Source organism: Centrocercus urophasianus, unplaced genomic scaffold (assembly GCF_019232065.1).
Source record: "Centrocercus urophasianus isolate 14NV4802_14NV808 unplaced genomic scaffold, USGS_Curo_1.0 seq_16, whole genome shotgun sequence".
Classification (NCBI taxonomy): Eukaryota; Metazoa; Chordata; class Aves; order Galliformes; family Phasianidae; genus Centrocercus; species Centrocercus urophasianus.
The window spans coordinates 7406140-7426173 of NW_024884711.1; the positions used below are offsets into that span (position 1 = coordinate 7406140).

Below are 20034 nucleotides of genomic sequence, written 5' to 3' on the forward strand. Positions count from 1 at the left end.
GACACAGAAGCCAAACTTTCTTGCCCTAGGCCTCTCCCTGTTACTTCAAAGAGAGGACACTTCTACACTAACTGACCCACCCCAGTATTTCATTACCCCAGACCTACTTGCACAAGGCTTACGTTTCACAACAGAAAAAGCACAAGAAAAGCCATTCTTGAAGAGTAGGAAGATAATTATCTCACTGTATCGTTGGCAACTACTGGAGAGGAGGTTGAACAGCCAGCTGGCTTCGTACTGCTGCCATCCAGAATAGCTAAGGACTCTTGGATGCTTTGGAGAAAACGGAATAAAAGACATACATACAAGGAAATTTTTTCATTTTGTCTATGGAGAAACTCATCAAAACACTTTGCTGGAAGAGCAGCATTTTCTTCTGCTTCTGGAAGGAAGCACAGAAGAGAAAATCTTTAATTTACAGCCCTCCAAGGCACATCTTCTAACAATAGCAATAAAACCAACCACAGTTTTTCCATCAGCAGCTTATACAAATATTTATTCATCAACAGAAGAGAATGCTCAAATAAAACAAAGATGCAGGATGTATAATATCAACCCAGAACAACCTCTCCAATGAAGCATAGGAATGACAGACAGATGCAGGAGGTCTAACTTCTAGAGAGAACATGTGCACAGAATTTATCAGTACAGGTATTTCAGCAATAGAGTGGCTATAAATTAGTCTCCCTACATCCCAAAGGTGACAAGAATGAGGCACCAGCAGCAAAACCACCTGCAAATGCTATCTAGCCTGCAGGAAACATAAGTAACAGAGCACTAAATATGAATCAGGTAAGGATTTATGGAAGTTTTTTTTAGTTAGTGTGAAGTAGCAGCTGCTCATGTTCCCAAACACGAGGTAGATTTGCAGCTGTCTGGGATTGAAATGGCAGAAACCTGCCTGTCACTCTGACCTACTGTCCTGCATTAGAAGGGCTGATGGGAAGGCAAATGCTTTTGGGAACTTTCCTTCACAGACCTCATCTTTAGAATAACCTTCCAAAACCCACCAGGCAGAATCTGCTACCACCTTGGCAGTTTGAAGGCACTGTTTGAGACTCTTGAATGCCACACTGCTCAACCAGAACACAACCCTAAGACTGAGGACTTAAAGTAAACAAATAACAGCACTGATACGTCAGCTGGGCAAACTCCAACTGGATGACCCAGGTTCAATGCCTCTGACCTCATTTCCCTGCTTCCTAAGCATATTCACAATTTTGGCTTGAAGGAAAATACAACAGAGCTATAAATGCAGTTTGCAGGTTTTTAGCCTTCAGGTGGACACACCAAGCACAATGCCATCCAGCAGCAGTGAAACACTGATCCATACATACCCAAACACAGGGCAGCTACTCGCAGGGCTTCAATCACAACTGTGCAAACACAGCATGAGTGCACAAAGCACTCCCACCAATCTGGAGTGTGGCACAACATTCTCTTTGTTTAACACAAAGTACATACAGCTTTACTAACACAGTTTACGAAATTCAGTGGGTTCTATGGTTCAAGTCCAGGAAATGACTTCTCTCCCCCAACAATAACAACAGTAATAAAATGACTGATATCTGATCCCCTTGCTTGGTTTAGTTCCTCTTCAGATGGGCACCTAGTCCCACAGCCAGCCACATGCCCGTGAGAAGATGAATATACTGTGAGAGCGCCCTAGGGATCAAAGCAATGGGAACTACACGTTCCATAGAAGGACTAATTTCATGACATGTTTCACTAAAAAAAAAAAAAAAGAAGAAAAGCATATGTGGAAGCATATGTGGGATAAAGGGGTTTGAGGTCTAGAGCAGGTCCATGGGAAACAGAAAAGGAAAAAGGATACATAAAAGCTTCTTGGACCAGTAAGTACTACTCACAGCCTTCACGCTTCATCACTCAAGGTCTTGCTTCTTACATAAGATTTTTTCTCCTTACCACTTATTTACCATGCTGAGATCCTGGACTACCCATACAGCAAGTTCTGTGTCTCCTCCTCCGCAGCCATAGCAATCCCCCACAGGTCTTCAAGGTCAGGCTGGATGGAACTTCAGGTTACCTGGTCTACTGGGAGAAGTTCCTGCCAATGGCAAGGGGTTTGGGACTAGGTGGTCTTTAGAGTCCCTTCTACCCAAACCATGCTATGATTCTGTTCTATCAGCTTAGAACACAATACTGCAACTGTCCAAATAACATTCAAAGTACCTTCTGCTGGCTACAACAGCAGCAATACAGCTGGAAATGCTCTAAGAAACCTTTACAGTTACTGGCTCTGTGTTAACAGTGACATTCTCTTTGATGAAAAAGGCACTTCTGCTCACACACCACTTTCTCTTATTGTTTATTCATCTCAAACAGGGAGAGACCAGAGCTGGAGTTCCATTAGCAGCAGTGCTGCACAGAGCAGCAATAATGCAGTGGTACAGTCATAAAAAGAAGCCGTGTGCTTTGAATGTTCTTTTTTTTCTCCTCAAACACTTGAAAGGATTTGTAGAAGGTTTGTCACAGTCACTTTTCAAGTCTCTGTATCCTTGCTTTGAAAATTTCATTTTTGGTTTCTAAACAGTTAACCAGAAATACTCCTTCAGCCAGGAAGGATCAGTTGCTTGTCTCACTGTAACCTTGCCAATAATTTTGCTTTTTACAACTACTCCATGGCAAGCTGCTATGCAGAAATTCAAGTTTGTCACAGTTCTGCTGACATTTTAATTTTTGCTTCCCAAATTCCCCTTCTCTCCATCTTTTTTTTTTTTTTTTTTTTTTGCCAAGATAAGCTTACTAGATAACACAAACCAATCTTAACTCCTTGTTGTCTTAAATACAAGCAATAGGTCTTTAACCCAAAAAGTAGCCATAAGGAATTTCTTCTCAACACCACCTCCAATACCAGTAGGAATCAGAGGGCATGACCAGCACTGCTGAGGGATTTGGAACTGGGAGCTGTCACTCACACCCAGAGATGCCCCCTTGTTCACAGCCAAGCAAGCTGGTACTGTGAACCAATTAGCTCTCCTCCATTGAGCAGATTTGGATGGGAAACTTGAATGCTGCAAGAAACACTAGAAAGTCAACACTTTCCAATTTCTAATTAATCTTAAGGGTGTGATTGGCAGTTTTGAACCTCCAAGTTATGTCTACATAAAAAGCCTTCATCTGCAGAGATAAGCGAGTTACCATCTGTAGAACCATACTGCTTTCAGACATCTCCAGCTGAACACCTAGAAACCAAGATTGGTTGTCACTTTGGAAAGATGTGTTCATTTATAGGCACTGCAATCTTCTGCATAGAACAGTATCAGCACCATCAGCTGAGGAAGCCTTCCAGCAAGGTAAGTGTGCTCTTACCTGTTTACACTCTTCCCACCTTCACCATCAAATGGTGAAGTTACTCTTCAGTTTCAGTTCTGCAAGATTGCAGCTGCTACTTTTCATCCTAATTCACTTTGGATTTAAGATTTGTACAGTCGCTCATTGCAGGATTCTGCTGATGACTGTTCAGAGGCCAAGCAATCGGAGATGAGATGCCTACACTCCCTCTGCATCCAAGGAAGAGAGATGTATTTTAGAAGGCTTTTCAAATGCAGCTGTCTAAGCTAATCACTTGGGCCCTTATTGGCTCTACTCAGAGGTGAGAGACAAGACTCTAAACCCTTCAGTAGGTACAGCTGATCAAGTTGACTCCTATGTCCCCACTTGGTCTACTGGTGCTCCTATGAACTTTTGATCCTATCACTCAAATCTAACCAAAATCATATTTGAAAGAAGAAATGATTGCTCAGTGGTAACTAGGTTCCCCGATGTTTAGTGAAGATAGGTTGAATAGAGACTCAAGGTATGACTATCTGAAAGCTCACCCTTAATAATTACTAACCCCGCCAGCTGACTTCTTCAAACTGATGTAATATTTTATAGTGGACTTAAACAAAACTGAAAGGGTACTTCTGTCCCTATCTAAAAGGTAGTAGAAGTGAGGAGAAGATGCTGGACTACATACAAAGAGCTGCAGAGAGGAAGAAATCTGTCCCTGCTGTGCACAATCCATTTATCCATCCAAACTATTTAATTTTTGGTACACCCAGCCTGCAGCAGGGAAGACAACATTGTAAATGCTGATTCCAGCACATTTTTCCAAGCTTTCTGTGATAGAAAAGTTTTGTTTTGTTTTTGTTAAGGAAGTACACCAACAACATGAAAAACGTAACTAGCTGTAAAGCAGAATCAGTGCAGGTAACCCAAGAGAGATGAGAATACTTACATCCTTCAGTGTATTACTGCTTTCTGAACACTTGTTAGAGATGGATCCTTGGGCGAAGAAATGTACAGATATAACCTAGCATTGATATTTCACCTCTTTTTGTCTGAATCAGGTTTTCTAATGCCCTTTTTATAAAAGCTAAACAGGGAAGGGAGCATGGGGAATATCACCAAGCATAACCACAACCCTCCCAAACAGAGTCAGTACTAAAGCTGAGCAAAGCATCCACACCTACTCCCATGTGAGCCAGTACTGGGGACTAAAACATAACCTCTCACTTCACAAACAGCTCAGTAACAGCAGATAAAGTCTTGCTTAAAAGCAACACTCCCAAGTGTCGCTTTTAACACTCCTTTCTGACTAGGGTCACTACAAATACATGGATTTCCATACTTATGGGGGTGAGGGAATATGTTTTTATCGGATCTTTTTTTCCCCCATCAGAAGCAAAGCAGAAAAGTTCTCCTGTTTGCTTTGTCTCTGGGTTCACGAGTGATGACGTACTAACAGCAGTGTTTTAAAGGCACCTTTTACCCTATGACCCCAAAGTGCTTTCACTTCCCTTAATGAACTCAGCTTCACAGCAGCCTGACAGCTCTGTTTCACATGGGATCTAAGGGAAAGATGAAGTAATTTCTCTAAGCCATGCAGCAGTACCAAATTGACTCTGAACAGCCCAATGGTTTATGCAATAGACCACACTCGCTTTTGCACAGCATCCTGTCCCAAAGCATGCTGCCACTGATGAGGTAACACTTCTCAAACTCTCATTGCCTTCTCAGATACTATTGCATAGGAGTTTTGCAGTCCCAACCCCTCAAAATGCTAAGTCAACAGTGGCTTAGGACACTGCTTACCTCAGAGGCTCAGGACCTATGCTCTTGTTTATATTACTAATGTTTCCTGGTAATGCCCTTCTTCTTTCCCATTACCGTTGGGCAAAAAAAGTAATATTTTCAGACTAGTCACAGAAATGCAGATTGCCAAGCAAAAAAACAAAAACAAAAAAAAAAAAAAGAAAAAAAAAAATAAAAAAAGACATGGGAAAGAAAAAAGTTAAAAAAAAAAAAAAAAATCAGTCTTCCCAACACTTTCTGGATTAGGGGAACTTCAGATTGCTGCAATGTGATCATTGCTTGCAAGCATACACAGGCCCCAGTTATATGCCACGGTTCTTCCACTGAACATGAGCATTATGGTGTAAGCCAAAGACAACAACATGAAAAAGGAGAATATGCCAACCGCAAAAATAATAAAACAAAATCCTTGCAAAGACATATTCAAATTCAATTAAGCAACTAATGTGAATCAAAAAGTGCTATTCCCACAGTGAACCAAAAATCTCACTGCAATACCAAATAAGGAACCACAACAAAGTTGTCTTTGCACAAGTGGCACAAAACCTGCAGGGTCAAGAGCATTATCTTGCTTTTGCTTGCAGTAAAAGCTCGCTCAGTAAAAGCTGAATATCAATGCTTTGGTGTCAATGGGCAGCACTGCGATTCCCTGTGCCACCACTTCGAGGACAAAGCTCTCAAGCACTAAGGCACCATTGTTCTGTTAGAGCGCAGTTTCGCTCCAAAATAGACCAAGCTGAAATTCTCTTGGCATACATTACACAAACAAGATGCTACAGGACTCTTGCATAGGAGGATTCATTTGTTTTGAATTCACCATCTTCTGCCAACACAGGATTGCACAAGATGAGGATAAGGGTGAGGAGACAAAATGATTCATGGTCCTAAAGCTTCTCCGCAGTGTATTTGAATCGGGGACCTGTTTTTTACTGACCCTACATCAATCTCTTGTCCCATTTTATTGCATTTTGTCTTAATAAGAATTATCTCTACAAGAGAATCATGCTGGTGCAATGTGAACGCACACTCTTTTTTATGATTAAATACAGCTTTTATAAGCTAACTTGCCCTACACAATTGGCATCTTAAACTCAAATAACACTGGACAACTCCTTCACTTCTTCCAAGCTAGGTTTCTTTAATCACTCAGCTCCTTGTTTCCAGCAGACTTCAATTTATAGGTCATATTTTTACTTCCCTTTCTAGAGAACAAGAATTTACACTTCCGCTTCTCTTCTGCACAGTCATGCACTGGCACTTATTGTTTAATTAAGCTCTTTCAACCACTGAGAGCCTTGTGCCTACGTTTTCAGAAGTAGTGTACTGGCTCCAGAATAGCTGAAAAGACAGAAGATAGCAAAGAAGCTTTGTAAGCTCGATGGTTTTTTTACTCAAATGGAAAGAGAAAGCTATTCCCACAGTTTCTTTAAAACTTTAGAAATCAAAGTGTAAAATAAAGATGTTGGGCTGGCACCTGTACACATTAATATTCTGGTACTTTCCTTTAGTTTCATACCCTATCCTGCTTTATATAGGAAATTTGTTCCCAATTAAACTGAAGTTTTCCAGACTAAATGAAGACTAGAAAAACTCTTTGGGCAGATGCCTTACTGACACTGACATCAATCTTTTTCCTATCTCCCTTTTCCAGACGCATGCTCTGTTCACAACACTAACATTCCTCCTTCCCTTAATATTTCATATTTCAATACTGATGCTAGACAAGGAGCCAAAAGATAACCAGAGACAATCTTCCAGCTTCTCCTGAGCAGATACAGAGAGGAAGCCCTGTTCCATGACTCAGTACACAAAGAGGAGGAAAATCAAATGAATGGTAAGGAGGGCAATCTCTGCTAAAAGAAAAAAAGGGTTATGCTGTCAAGTATTGAGGAATTAAAAGATTTGTGCAGCCAATTAGCAGATCTGGGATAAGTAGCATTTAAACCCAGTTAATGATAAAATGAATCTGGAGAAAAATTATGGCATTTCCCAACAAGCCCAATACAATAGGAGCAATTTTGCAAATCCCAGGACTTCAAGCAGTTTGGGTTGGTTTTGTTTTTTTTTTTTGTTTTGTTTTTTTAAGAGTTCTCACAGAGTACCTTTGAACAATTACAACTGAATGCATTGTGGTTGCAGCAAAGACATAGGATAAAGAAATTCCATTTCAGGACATAATCTTCTGTCAGCTTCAGGACAGAGGACAAAGTTCACTGCTCTCCAGTGCATGATGTTACACACCTCAAAGCCATCTGAGTTTTTGGTACTGCAAAAGTACATGTTTTCATCATTGACTTGTCCAAGCGTAACTCCTGAAATCCTATGCATTCTGCACTTATTCTATAGCTGTTTATAGTAAGAGAAGTATGGGATTGCATTTGAGGCAAGGCCTTTTTATTTATTTATTATTGTTAGGCACATTAGTTAGCACAAGATTAAGGAGCTGACTGTTCATGTTATTTTATTACTAACTTCCCCTCTCTAGGTCACGACTGGTTTGCCCCTACCATACACCACAGTCCCTGTGGTTGGATTGCTTTCAGAGCAGCGACAGAGCAGCAGACACCACACTGTGTTCAGAAGTGGAGTTTACTTATTTACTATATTGTTTCTACTCTCAGTGATTAAGTTTAATAATCCCCACACATCTCCACTCACTCAGACAATGGCTCAATACCAACAGAACCCACCACAGACACTAAGCAGAAGCACTCCCTAAGCCACCACATGCTCAACTCACTGCTGATTCTCCTTTAAGGTGAAAAAGCTGCCTGACATCTCAAAAGCTTTCTTGTTTTCCTTGCAGCCAGTGGATCACATCCTTACCTTCACTCCTCACCCTTTCCCACCTCAGCCGCACATGGACTTTTCAACAAAGAAAAAAACACCAACAGCAATTTCTGGAGCTTATCAATAATAAAGTCAGCTTTGGCACTTGGAGTGAGGCTGGTAAGTTCCACATGATCATACAAAAAGCAAAGCTCAATTTCTACCAATACCAACAAATTTTAGAGCCGCACTGAGCATGATCCTGCTTCAGCACAACCTCATCAGCACCAAACCCTGCAGGCCTCTCCAGGTTTGCCCACTTGAGCCTTTTCACCAGCAGCCTTGATTTGCAGCCTTTTATCTGTTCATGATTTTGCTTTAAGATGAAAAAGCAGACACACAAGGAAAACACTGTGTTTTCAAACAATTACAACTGTCAAGAGGAAGACTCTGAAAGGCCATTGGTAATGAGAATAGAACAGTACCGGTCCTTTTGCTATTCATAGCTCTTGTCTGTTGTAGCTGCTGCTGGACTGAAGAACATGTGCAGCTGTGACTATGAAGCAGCAGCACACTTTGCCATTGCTTCACATGGCTGACATGCAACCCAAGACAAAAACCAGCGTCAGCCGAGAGCGTACACTTCTGATGTTATTAATAGCAGGGAAGTGATGCTGTCACTATGTGCTTTCTAGCATAAGCTTATAAGGGAGAAAGTTCTTACCTGCCTGGCCACCCTCCGAGCTTCCCAGTAAGGCTTAGAATCTTCTACAGCTTTCCCAATCTTCTTTAAAAGTTCATCCAGTTTTACCGTTGCTTCAACCAGCACAGAGCGGAACTTCTGGCGTGCATCCTTCAAAACGTTGCAAAGGGGGAAAAAGGGAAGAAAAAAGAACAAAGATTAGAGCTTTAAAGTTTAATTTCTGGTTTCCTACCTTCAGGTCGCTCTTTGGACCCGCACGCAAGCCAACACATTCAAAACAGTTTTGGAATTTGGGCTAAGCAGAATTGCTCAGTAGAGGTAACAAGAAGAACCCAGTACTGGATTGTAATGCTGGGATCCTGGGCAGCAAACGTTTGTCTTCCAGAGGCAGCTTTATACAAAGCTTGCCTATGCCAGTTAATTTCTCAGAGAGGAAGAGCTAGGAGAATATTCAAGGGGAGGCAAACAGCAACGTAACCACTTCTGAGAGACAGTTAGGTGGCAAACATCTCATCTGCTCCACTGCCTTATTGTTCACAGTGGTTCAGGAGCACAGGTAGCATTACAAAAATTCAAGTTTGTCCTCTGTAATGCTATAACACAATGGAAAGCACAGCAATGATAACAAGGTAGAAAAGCCCCAGCCTGCAGCAAGTGAGGATTTGCTCCAGAACAGCAGCCGGACAAAGAAACACAGGGAAAAGCCTGCTTACCCTTGTAAGGCCTCACTGGATATCCCTGCCTACTTGATACCCTCACTTCTACAGCCAACCCTTAAATGAGGTCTGGGATGGGGTGGATCCTAGCTCCACACCTGGTCACTCAGCTGTACTGTATACACCAGGGCTGGCCCTGCCTTCCACCAGGTGCTCAATCACTGGTTCAAGCCATGACTTCACATTTCCATCAACTCCTCAAACTTTCCAAAGGACACTTGCCAGAAGGCTCCTTGGTCTTGCTTCATCAATTTCGATAGCTGGATATTTACTAGAGATTTTCAATACAAAATCTTGCATCCTACTCACTGCATTTGCCTCTCCTTTCACTAACCAAGCTGGGCTAGCAGGCAGGCCTAATCCCACACCAGGCTGACACTCAAACAGGACCGGCATCTCTTACACTTCAGCACACATCCCACCCCAATAAGCATCATCAGTAGAGGCACCACTTCATAGTGCAGATGAGGACAGACAGGATTTGGTTTCTGTAGGAGGAAGAATCAGACTCTTCCTACATGGCAGTGGTGTATTTTCAAGTCAGCCCCTCTTTCCGTTTTGCAAACACTTCGAGAGAGACAAAAAACTTCCAGGTCACTGACGAAAGATCATCCATCATTAAAGCCCGTCTTTTCAGAAGAGGTTTGTACCACTTGATAGAGGCTTAACTTTCCATTTGATTGTTATTTGTTTTATGCAAGAACCATAAATTCCAACTTCTTCCATGTGAGAAGAGTTGCCCTCTATGTGATTAGCTGTAGAGGTTAGATTTTCTTTTCTGCTCCACTGAAACTTCCACACCATTAAGCAGAGCAATCCTGATTTCAATCTCAGTATCCAACTCAGACTGTAAATCAATGGCAATGTTGCAGAGAGATGCAAACATAGACTGAGACCTGGCCCAGGGTTTAAAGAGACTGAGAGGAAGGGCCATGTGAGCTACTGACAAACCTTGTAATTCTAATTAGAGACCAGGATTTAGGCAACCTGCTTGAGGGACATGCTGATAAATCAGGAAGCAGCTGGCTTGAAGATGTACTCTAATTCAGGAGATTTTCATCAGTACTGCTGAGGATTTCTAGAATGCACAACTGTTTATTCATTGAAAGAATTAATATACTTTGGAGCCTATGACTACGCTCACAGAAGTGGAAAAGTCTGCACCAGCACATTAGTTTCACAAAAAAGGAAACATACTTCAGTAAAAGCTGATTTGGTTCCTTTTCAAGGTTATTTAAAACCTTAAACAGCATCAGTAGTATTTTTTGTGGTACGAAAAGGCTTTCTTTTTTAAGGTGCTCCAATCTATTTTAAGGAACTTCTCATGTGAGTAGCAGAGCCAAAACAGATTTATTATTGTAAAAACTTGAATCCAGTCAGTAATCCAAGGATGAAGTGATGAAGTGAAAGGATGAAGCGTATCATTCAAACAGTAAGTACAGAGTCAATGAGTTCCTCAGTAGAAGAGCTTGAGTGCTTCCAATTAAAGTACTGGGCAATACATGGTTTGCTGTTTCAAATGAATTTTGCAAGAAACCATAAGACAGCAAGCATGATGTGAGAAAAGCACTAAGTACTGCAGTACATTGAACAAACAGTCATTTTCAAATAAATGAAACAATACAATAAAAAGGATCATTTCTAAATGACTGCACCTGAAGGTTTGGTTTTCAACTTGTGCAACCTGTGCATCTGGATACCAGGTGTGGAAAACGAATAAAGGAAAACCAAACATAAATGCATCAAGTTTAAAAAAATAAGCAGCCCCTATGCAGCACATCATCAAAAAATTCAGTTCCCATGTTGGTAAGATAAGCACTTGGAACAAAGAAATCTGACAACAGCAATTTTGTATTATCACTAGCAAATCTGTACTTAGGGACCTACCCCAAATACACTTCTGTAACTATTACATATATGCTTATCCAAGAGGAAAAGGAAAGAGCAAAACCAAACCAAAAAATACCAAGGATAGTGCAACTTCTGGATCCATGAACCTCCCACCACTGCATACAAATTACTACACTGTAACTCATCCTCTAAGTGGCACCTGAGGTACCCAGGACTTTTAAACCTTTAAGCACTTCTGCACCAGGCACCCTGCTTTTATTGTCCTGAAGCTCTAGCTACACTACCAAGAGCAAATGGGTGCCATGTTACACATCCACACTGCCACATGAGCTCCTCACATCTCAGTGCATTCACCACTGCCAGCCTACCTAGTCCCCACCAGTTCAACTCCCATGGTCTTGATGACTGGCAGGCACTCCAGAGAAGTTTAAATAAGAAATAAAGCCATAGCAGCTGGTTTTACTTGTCATGTGAAGGGCCATAAGCACCCCAGACAGAGAAGTTGTGGTGCCCCATCCCTGGAGGCACCCACGGCCAGGTTGGACGGGGCCCTGGGCAGCCTGATCCTGTGGGTGGCAGCCCTGCCCACGGCAGGGGGCTGGCAATGCATGGGCTTTAAGGTCCCTTCCAACCTAAGCTATTCCACGATTCTATAAACACTCACTCCAAAAATGTAAAAGTTTACCACCAGCATGGTGATGCAGTCTCTCCATGGTTCCAAGTGCTGGTGAAACCTTCCAGCTGCACTAGACAAACACCAGCCCATCCTCATGCTGCTCATCAAGTCCCACAGGGTGATGAGCACCCTGTGAGTGTTACTGCTGAACTGCCAGACTCGCTATGCTCAGACCGTCACCCAGCACCACAGATACTGGAGAAAGAAAAAAAAAACAACTCCTGCAATTCCCTGCTGTTAGCAGCACCAAGACGACACAGCATATGTTGTGCAGCTTTTCTAGCACAATCCTCAGCTTCTAGCTTCTGTACTTCAGTTCCTTGACAAGGATGGCTTCCCAGCACAAAGGCTAGCTGGCACAGTCAGCAAGAGCACAGCTTAGGTACAAATCTTGTGAATCAGTCACACCATTTCTGGGCATTCTTGGAAAAAAAAGAAATAACAAACAATCATGGGTTTGTTTTTCTCGCCGTTGTATGGGATACGTATACAAACCACATAAAGTGTAACCAAAGCAATACAGCTGACAAAAGGCATCTCAAACACCAAGCAATACTTCAAAAGTCCATTTTCCTCCTCTTTTTTCTCAAAATCTTCTATTGTCACTTTTACAAAAAACACAGCACCAACTTCAGCAGATAGGCAATATTAAAAGCCAACTGGCAAACTAATGTTTCCAACACTTTCTCCTTCATAGCTGTTTCCATGAGACAAAGAGAAACCTTACCAAAGCTGGCACAAGCTGATTAAGACACTTTACCCTCCACACCTGTTGCAATATGCAAAAAATAGCAGTCCTCAAACCTTCCATTAAAGTTACAGCCTTCCTAACTAGACTCTCACTCCACAGGTGGTTGCTACACACACTCCAGTGGGTGCAGCACTTGGTACATCAGGTTAAGAGCAGCAACTTACTTTCCAGCATCTTCTTCTAGGCCTGTTCAAGCTCCGCTTCTGTCACCTTTCCTCCTGAAAATCCTTAGCACTTTTCTCTCACATGATAGATTTTCCAAGCAAGGCTGTAGGGGGCAAGCCGGACCTCTACACCCATTTTGCTTTTTTGTTACAAAATGTGGAAAGACGTGAAGTTTCGCACTTAACCTGCATCTGCTGGAGGATACAGCATGCTCATTTTTCCTTTCTGATGAGCAACACTGATGAGCTGGTATTAGAAGCCAGATGACAGACAAATCACTATTTCAGCCCATCAAAAGAAGCATGTCTTCTCAAACAACTTTCTTCTTAAAATAAACCTAGCACATCAACTGTGTATGAAATATCTTAGTATCAAGCACATCTTTATTTCATTTACAAAGGCTGCCCTATGCCCATCCTGACAATTTGGTGTGCAGAACCTCTGACAACCCATTAAACCAGCCTGGAGGTGCATGGGCAATGAGGATTCTCCAGAGACAAGCTTCGTGCTTCCAGGAGGGAGGCAGCATTCCTCCCTGCCTTCCTCTGTTACAGAGTTTACACTGGGGTCAGAACCAGCAATGTGCAGGGGTGGGAGCAAGTATGCTGTCCCACTATACACACAGCAAATGCAGGCAGGCAGGCATTTGCTCCTACCACTAGGAGTAAAGGAAGAAGCCCTTCTTTACTCATCCAGACAAAAGCAGAAGGCAAAATAACTACTCTTACACCAATCCCCATGTAGAAACCATTTCCTATGGAAACAAACAGATAACACAGACAGGGAAAGAGCTCTTGATGCTGGACAAATCCATCACACATGTATATCCTGCTCCCAAAGACAGCAGGAAGAAGGGCTGCTGAGCTGCTCCTCCTTCTGCTGAACACTCTTTGCCAGGACGCTGGAAAACACTGCATGGGGTGACTGATGGCCCTACAGATAAATTTCCCCAGCCCATTCAAGTATGCACAGAATGAGATTCCTGATGCTGACAGGCCACTCTTCTAAAACCTGGAGGTGGATCTTTAAAAAAAAAAAAAAAAAAAAAAAGTCAATAAAATTCTTTCATGGGACACGGTCAAAATTCGAAGCTTCAGCCCCATAAACCAAGTACATTAAGGGGGAAGTGGAAAGGACAGCCCTTCCCCTTCTGCAAGGGGTTCCCATGCTGACAGAGCTCACAAGCGAGAACATCACAGCAGATACAGTCCTTTTCTGTGACTCTGTTCAACACCAACCCAGAGTAACCTTTAGGACAACTGCAGGACTAAAAGGAGCACGAAGCCTTGCAGACTGGGACTAGAGAATCTAGATGAGCAGATAAGAAGGATCCTAGACAAGTCACACTTAAACAAGCATGGCTGAAAGCAGCACTGCTTAGCTCTACTTTTTGTGTGCAATCATTGTCCCTTAACAAACACTAGCAGGCTTGAAGTTCCAGCAACACAAAAGCTCTAAGAAAAACCACATCGGGATTGCTGAGATTCCACTGGTAATTTTAATGGTATGTGCTGCATTTTTCCCCCTGCAATGCTGCCAGAGGTTCCCTCGATGGATCTGCTCAGCTGAATTGCGCTTCTAGGAGCTGGTCAACAGTGTGTAGGGGTTAGATGGATGGGCACGTTGTGCACATTTGCTAAGTGCATTTCCAGCTCCTGATGGGAGTTCCCATGCAGATGTATTTCCAGTAAACAGGAAAAATACTGAAATAGCAAGGTGCTGCTCTAACTTGCATTTGGTCAAAACCTGCTTCTATCTCCACTGCAAGATGTTTCCAACTCCTCTTCAGACACAAGCAGGGACACGGGGAAAGCCAAGTGTTCAATTCTCTGGAGGGCCTTTATCATCCCTTTGCTGTGTCAGTAACGCTCAGTGCTGCACTTAGTAAGAGTGGCTTAACAGGTTTCAAATGAAGCCAAAGATTCATTAACAGGCAATACATTAAGGGAACACAACTACCAGCCATTCATTGCCCTTTAGCAGCTCTGCAGGTCTTGGACAGCCTGTGAGCACCCTAAGGTCAGAATATTCCTTCAGCTTTTTGTGGGATAGGCCAGAAGAGCGAAAAATGAGTGCTCATACCAAGAAGAATAGATTTAGCCAACTTCAACATTTCTCCTCAAGTCATGCCATGCATGTATAAATCACAGCTCTGACAAGGTGGTTTGGGTGCAGGTTGTTGGGTTTTTCTTAATTTTTATTTGTTTTAAGAAGGTAAGCTGATCAACTTTAAATGGGATCCTTCATTCTGTCACCTCTGTGAGCAGCCAACTTCGATATCTTTGACATCATTAAAACACTGACATGCCTTTGGCTGCACAGGGAGAGTGCAATGTCACAATCTTAGAAGCACTGACTGATGTTAGCCCTAGAATATTTCTATTGGGTAAATATGACCATTTTGCAGATGTAGACCTGAGGCACAGTGAGAACGAAAGCATGGGATTTACAAACACATCACGCCTACAGCATTTTTCCTGTTACTGGGATCTGGAAAGAGCCGGCACGCACAGCAACCCAGCTGGAGAGGCTGTGCAAAGCTGCAGGAAGTCCAAAGCAGACTCAGAATTTAGATGCCACAGGGTTACTTTTCCTGCTTATTAGAGAGTACTTCAAGTCACGAAAACATGAGGGGTTTTTTTCCTGAACTTCCTTCAAAGAAATGTACCTTCCCTTCAAACCCTCCATTTGGTTTTTCAGATCATCCAAGAAATATTCCACAGCGGGAATGAAGGGACTGCAAGGCAATACCACGAGATGTTCTGTATCAGCTTCCTCTAATGTGAATAGCCTAATGATACTGTGTTCCCATTAACATCAACTATTATAAAGTCAACGACTACATTAGTTGCTTTGTATTTTCAGTAACGGAAGCACAGGATAAATATAACTCCATTGTTTGGAAGGAAAATAAAGCACATAATCTAATGAACCATTTTGCAATAGCAGCAACAACACAAACAAGAAATGGGCAACATGAGGGGCAAGCAGCTAGGAGCAGTCAAAACTTCAAAGGCAAATTCAGCATGGCTCTCCCAAAAGCCCATGTTCTTCAGCAGCATTCACAGATTTGGGAACTGGCATCACTGTTTCAAAGTCTCAGCTCCTCCTTCCCAACTGTGGATTTCTCCTATAAAAGAGCTCTGGCAAGGAGCCTTTTCAGTCTGCAGTATAAGAGCAAGGACTTATATGTTGCAAAAAAATAAAACCAGAAATAACATTCCTCTAGAAATGTCTTAAGTCCATTTAAATTGCATCTACAACAGCTATATATATATATATATATATATAGTACGTGCATATATACATATATAGTACTGCTCCTGAGGGGAGTCGGAATGCATTTAATTGGTACTGTTGCACCTAAACAGATCGACTAGCATACTGCTTTTTTAAGCTCTATCTTAAAATTCAAATGAAGCTAGTGACACAAGAGTGCTTTTCACAGCTGAAATATAGTTTAATTTTGCATAACAAATAGTCCTCAGTTCCGCCAAGTTTATTTGCCAATAAATTCATGATCTACGTGCCAGAAACAAAAAAATAGAGTAAAGAGAAGAAAAACTGCCACACAAGCTCAGGGATTGCTGCATCCTGTCCACCTGAATAGAACAGCTGAATATAGTATTCAAAATACTGCAATGTTATCAAAATTATTTAGGATCTAAAGTAGAACATTGTGCCAGCTTTCCTCTAACAATATTTTCACCCCAGACTTCCATAGGTTTTATCTTTTGTTTTGCAGATAACAAAAGAACACTTAAATGCTCAAGTGGGCCAATTAATTCTGAGCCAGTATTAGATCCACGGTGCTGAGCCTTCCAGAAGAATGGCTGAAAAGCTGAAACTCAAATCAACCACTCCAGAACATACTGTTGTTTTTTTAAACAGCCTAGAAAACCCTTTTTTTTCCCTGAGTAGAAAGTCTTTCCTTTCAGTTCTTCAACTTTCCATCATTACTTTCTGAGTTAGGGAAATAATGGCAAAAAAAAAAAAAAAAAAAAAAAAAAATTACAAATTAAATAAATCATGGCAGGCATTTTTATACCAAAGATCTTTTAACCAAACAAACTTTCGTTGCCGAAAATCACAAGAACCAAAACCCAAGGGAGCAACTCATGAAAACAGGACTTGTCTTAGTTTAGTTTCAAATCCTAAAAATAGGGTTTTGGCAGTGGAGGAGGCTGGCTGTTCCACTTAGGGCTTTCACACTGTCAGCATCACTCACACCTTTCAAGATTATTATCAGTTCCTTGCTGCCAAATAACCACTTGGGATAACCGTTCAGGAGGGAACCTGCTCAAAAACCTCTTTCTGTTGCTTACAAAACCCAAACACACTCAGAAGGAAAACACAAGGATGAATTCCCTACCTCCAGTTCCGTCTCCCTCCGATTGATTACATCTGTAGATTGATTGAGCTTTTCCAGCTCCCCCTGAAAAAGAAAGAAAATGCTGAATGTGTCTGAAGAAATCTGGGGGAAATGTTTCTGAGAACAGTCAGTTAGCATCCCCACAGAAAGCTCACAAGGGCCACGGCTTACATATTTAATGAAAACAGGAAAACCTGAGGCACTTTGAACAACTTTGCCACCGGTCTTGTATTCTGCATCCTACAAGAAAAATAATCAGAGCAGCTCTACTGCTTTAATTCTAATAGGGCTGTGCATTTCCTTTTCTGGCCTATTGCTCACAATCAAAAATAAACGTCAAGTACAATAATTTCTGTCCTGTTCGTCAAGGTAGCCAGCATCTGCTACTTTGCACAGATACCCCCAAATAAATTAGCATCACATTGGTCTGATCACAGGAGATACAAGGAAAACATCGTGCTCTAGATTTTGGCAAGCCTCTCTCAAATACAACCAGTCAGAGGGACAGATGACGATGTTTATTAAGCCTGCCTTCGAGCCAACATTTTGATCTCTAACAGCAAAAGCAAAGGTATTAAATCCTCTGAATAAACACGTACTGGAGGTAAAAGTAGAGGAGCCCTCCCCCACTCCGCGGGGCTCCTCACGGCCAGCTGCGACGAGCCGCGGAGCCAGACCCAAAAATACCCGCCGTGCCCGCGGCACGCAGCAGGTCGCGGTTTGCTTTGGGAGAGAAAAAATTCATCTGTGAAAACGCGACAGAATAAAAAGCCTCCCGAACGGCACTGACACAAGGGAAACGCCAGCTGCCATTACAGCTTCTCCTAAACAAAAACTAAAACGGCACGCCATCTCCTCCCGCACCCCGTTCCCGTCCCCGCGTTTCGGGGTGCCGGCCCCGCTCCGCAGCCAAGGTCACGGCCGACGGCAGCCGGGCAGGGGGCCGCACGCCGACAAAGAGCCGCCCCGAGCTGCTCGCGAATAGCGCCGCGTCCTCCCCGCGCGCGGGAAGGGCGCGGCCGGGGCTCCCTCACCTGGATGCGGGGATCCACCTCCTCCTCCTCGGGCCGCGGGGCCTCCTCGGCGGCACGGCCGCGCCTGCCCCCCGGCTCCATGGCGGCTCCCGCCCGCCGCTGCCCGCTCCGCTCCGGCTGCCGCTCGGCGGCCACCTCGGCGTGGCCCCGCCTCCGGGGAAACCCCTCCCTGCCCGCGGCCCCCCCCGGCCCTTTGTGCCTGGAGAAGGAAGGGAAAAGGATATTTCCCAATTCTTTCCTTTATTTTTATGCCCTTTATTTTATGTTATTTTTATTTTGTCGTTCCTCCCTGCCCCGCCGGGCACAGCAGGCCCACGCACGTCCACTGCGCGGAGCCGAGATGAGCGATTTGAGGAGCTAGGGAAACCAACCACACCTCGCACTGCTCCTTTTGCCCCCTTCTTTTATTTCTCTCCTCTTTCTGCAGGCTCTGCTGGTGAACTTGCGGGAAAGAAAAGGCAAGAAAAATTGTGTGCTTCCAACAAACGACAACCAGATTCCTATGGCGTGGCAGCTGAGCAAGAAACGGTTGTTCCGACTGGGTGCTGCAGGACAGGCATCCTGACTGCACGTCCGTGCGTTTCCCGTACAAAGCAGCCCCTTGCAGAAGTGCTGGGCCCCAGCAGCTCCTCCTCAAGCTTTCCTCAGGCCCGGCTGGGATCCCTTCTGGGGGGAAATGCCGTTTTAAACAAGAGGCTTCTCTTCCCTTCTCAAAGTAAAACCCGTACAGAGATTAATAGTCCTCCTTCCCTTTGGTGGATGACAGCTCATTTCAGATCAGTGGGGAACATCTCTGCCTTGAAAGTATCACTTCTTAATTTAATCCAATCTCTGTTACTCTCAGATGTATGGTGTGATTTGGGGGTGGTTCTCTGCAGAGCTAGGAATTGGAGTAGATGACCCTTATGGGTCCTTTCCAACTTGGGATAGTCTATGATTATGTGATTTTAGAAGATTCCCCAGAGACAACAACAACAAAAATAAATAAATAAATAAATAGCTCTTATTCTTGGTGACAGTGCTTCCTTTGACAGATGGAAAATTAAAAAACAAAAACAAAAACAAAAACAAAAACAAAAACAAAAAAAACCCCACAGCAAAGCACAAGAGGAGAAAAATTCATGTTCCTAAGGTGACAAAGGAGGGGGAAAAAAGTATTCAGGCTCTTCTAAATAAACTAAAGTCTAAGAGATGGGATGCCACCCAGACTAATTTGAGCAGTGGGCCCAGGTGAACTCCATGAGGTTCAACAAATCCAAGTCTTGCACCTGGGTCATAGCAACCCCCACTATCAATGCAAGCTGAGGGATGTACGGATGGAGCACAGTCCTCCCTGGAAGGACCTGAGGGTACTGGTGGGTGGGAAGCTGGACACGAGGCAGCAATGTGCCCTCCCAGCTCAAACTGTATACTAGACTGCATCAAAAGAAGCATGGAAAGCAGAGTGAGAGAGGTGATCCTGCCCCTCTGCTCTGCACTGGTGAGGCCTCACCTGGAGCACTGTGTCCAGATGTGGAATGCATCATAGAAGAGAGACATGAACCTGTCAGAGCACACCCAGAGGAGGTCCACAAAGATGATCCCAGGGATGGAACAACTCCCTGTGAGGACAGGATGAGAGATCTGGGGCTGTTCAGCCTGAAGAAGAGAAGGCTCTGGGGAGACCTGAGAGCAGCCATTTCATATCTGAAGAGGCTTGTAAGAAGGAAGGGGACAGGCTCTTAACACAGTCTGTTGTGATAGGACAAAGGGGAAATGGTTTCAAACTCAAAGAGTGGAGATTTAGATTGGATATAAGGAAGTTTTTCACATTAAGAGCAGTGAGGCACTGGCACAGGTTGCCCAGAGATGTGGTGGATGTGCCATCCCTGATGACATTCAAGTTCAGGCTGGACAG

General features: G+C 43.3%; 1 protein-coding gene across 2 annotated transcripts in view; it reads right to left on the reverse strand.

Moving 5' to 3' along the window:
• Window positions 1-20034, reverse strand: part of SH3BP5 (SH3 domain binding protein 5) — a 61956-nt gene that overhangs the window by 24263 nt on the left and 17659 nt on the right. Inside the window, exons 1-3 of one of the 2 annotated variants that reach the window (XM_042816702.1) lie at window positions 18138-18218; window positions 17104-17166; window positions 8594-8722 (exon numbers count right to left, since the gene is read on the reverse strand). In XM_042816702.1, coding sequence (XP_042672636.1) covers window positions 8594-8722; window positions 17104-17166; window positions 18138-18218 — 273 coding nt within the window. Of the gene's footprint in view, window positions 1-8593; window positions 8723-17103; window positions 17167-18137; window positions 18219-20034 lie in introns of those variants that run through there. The other variant, XM_042816703.1, reaches the window with a different exon arrangement.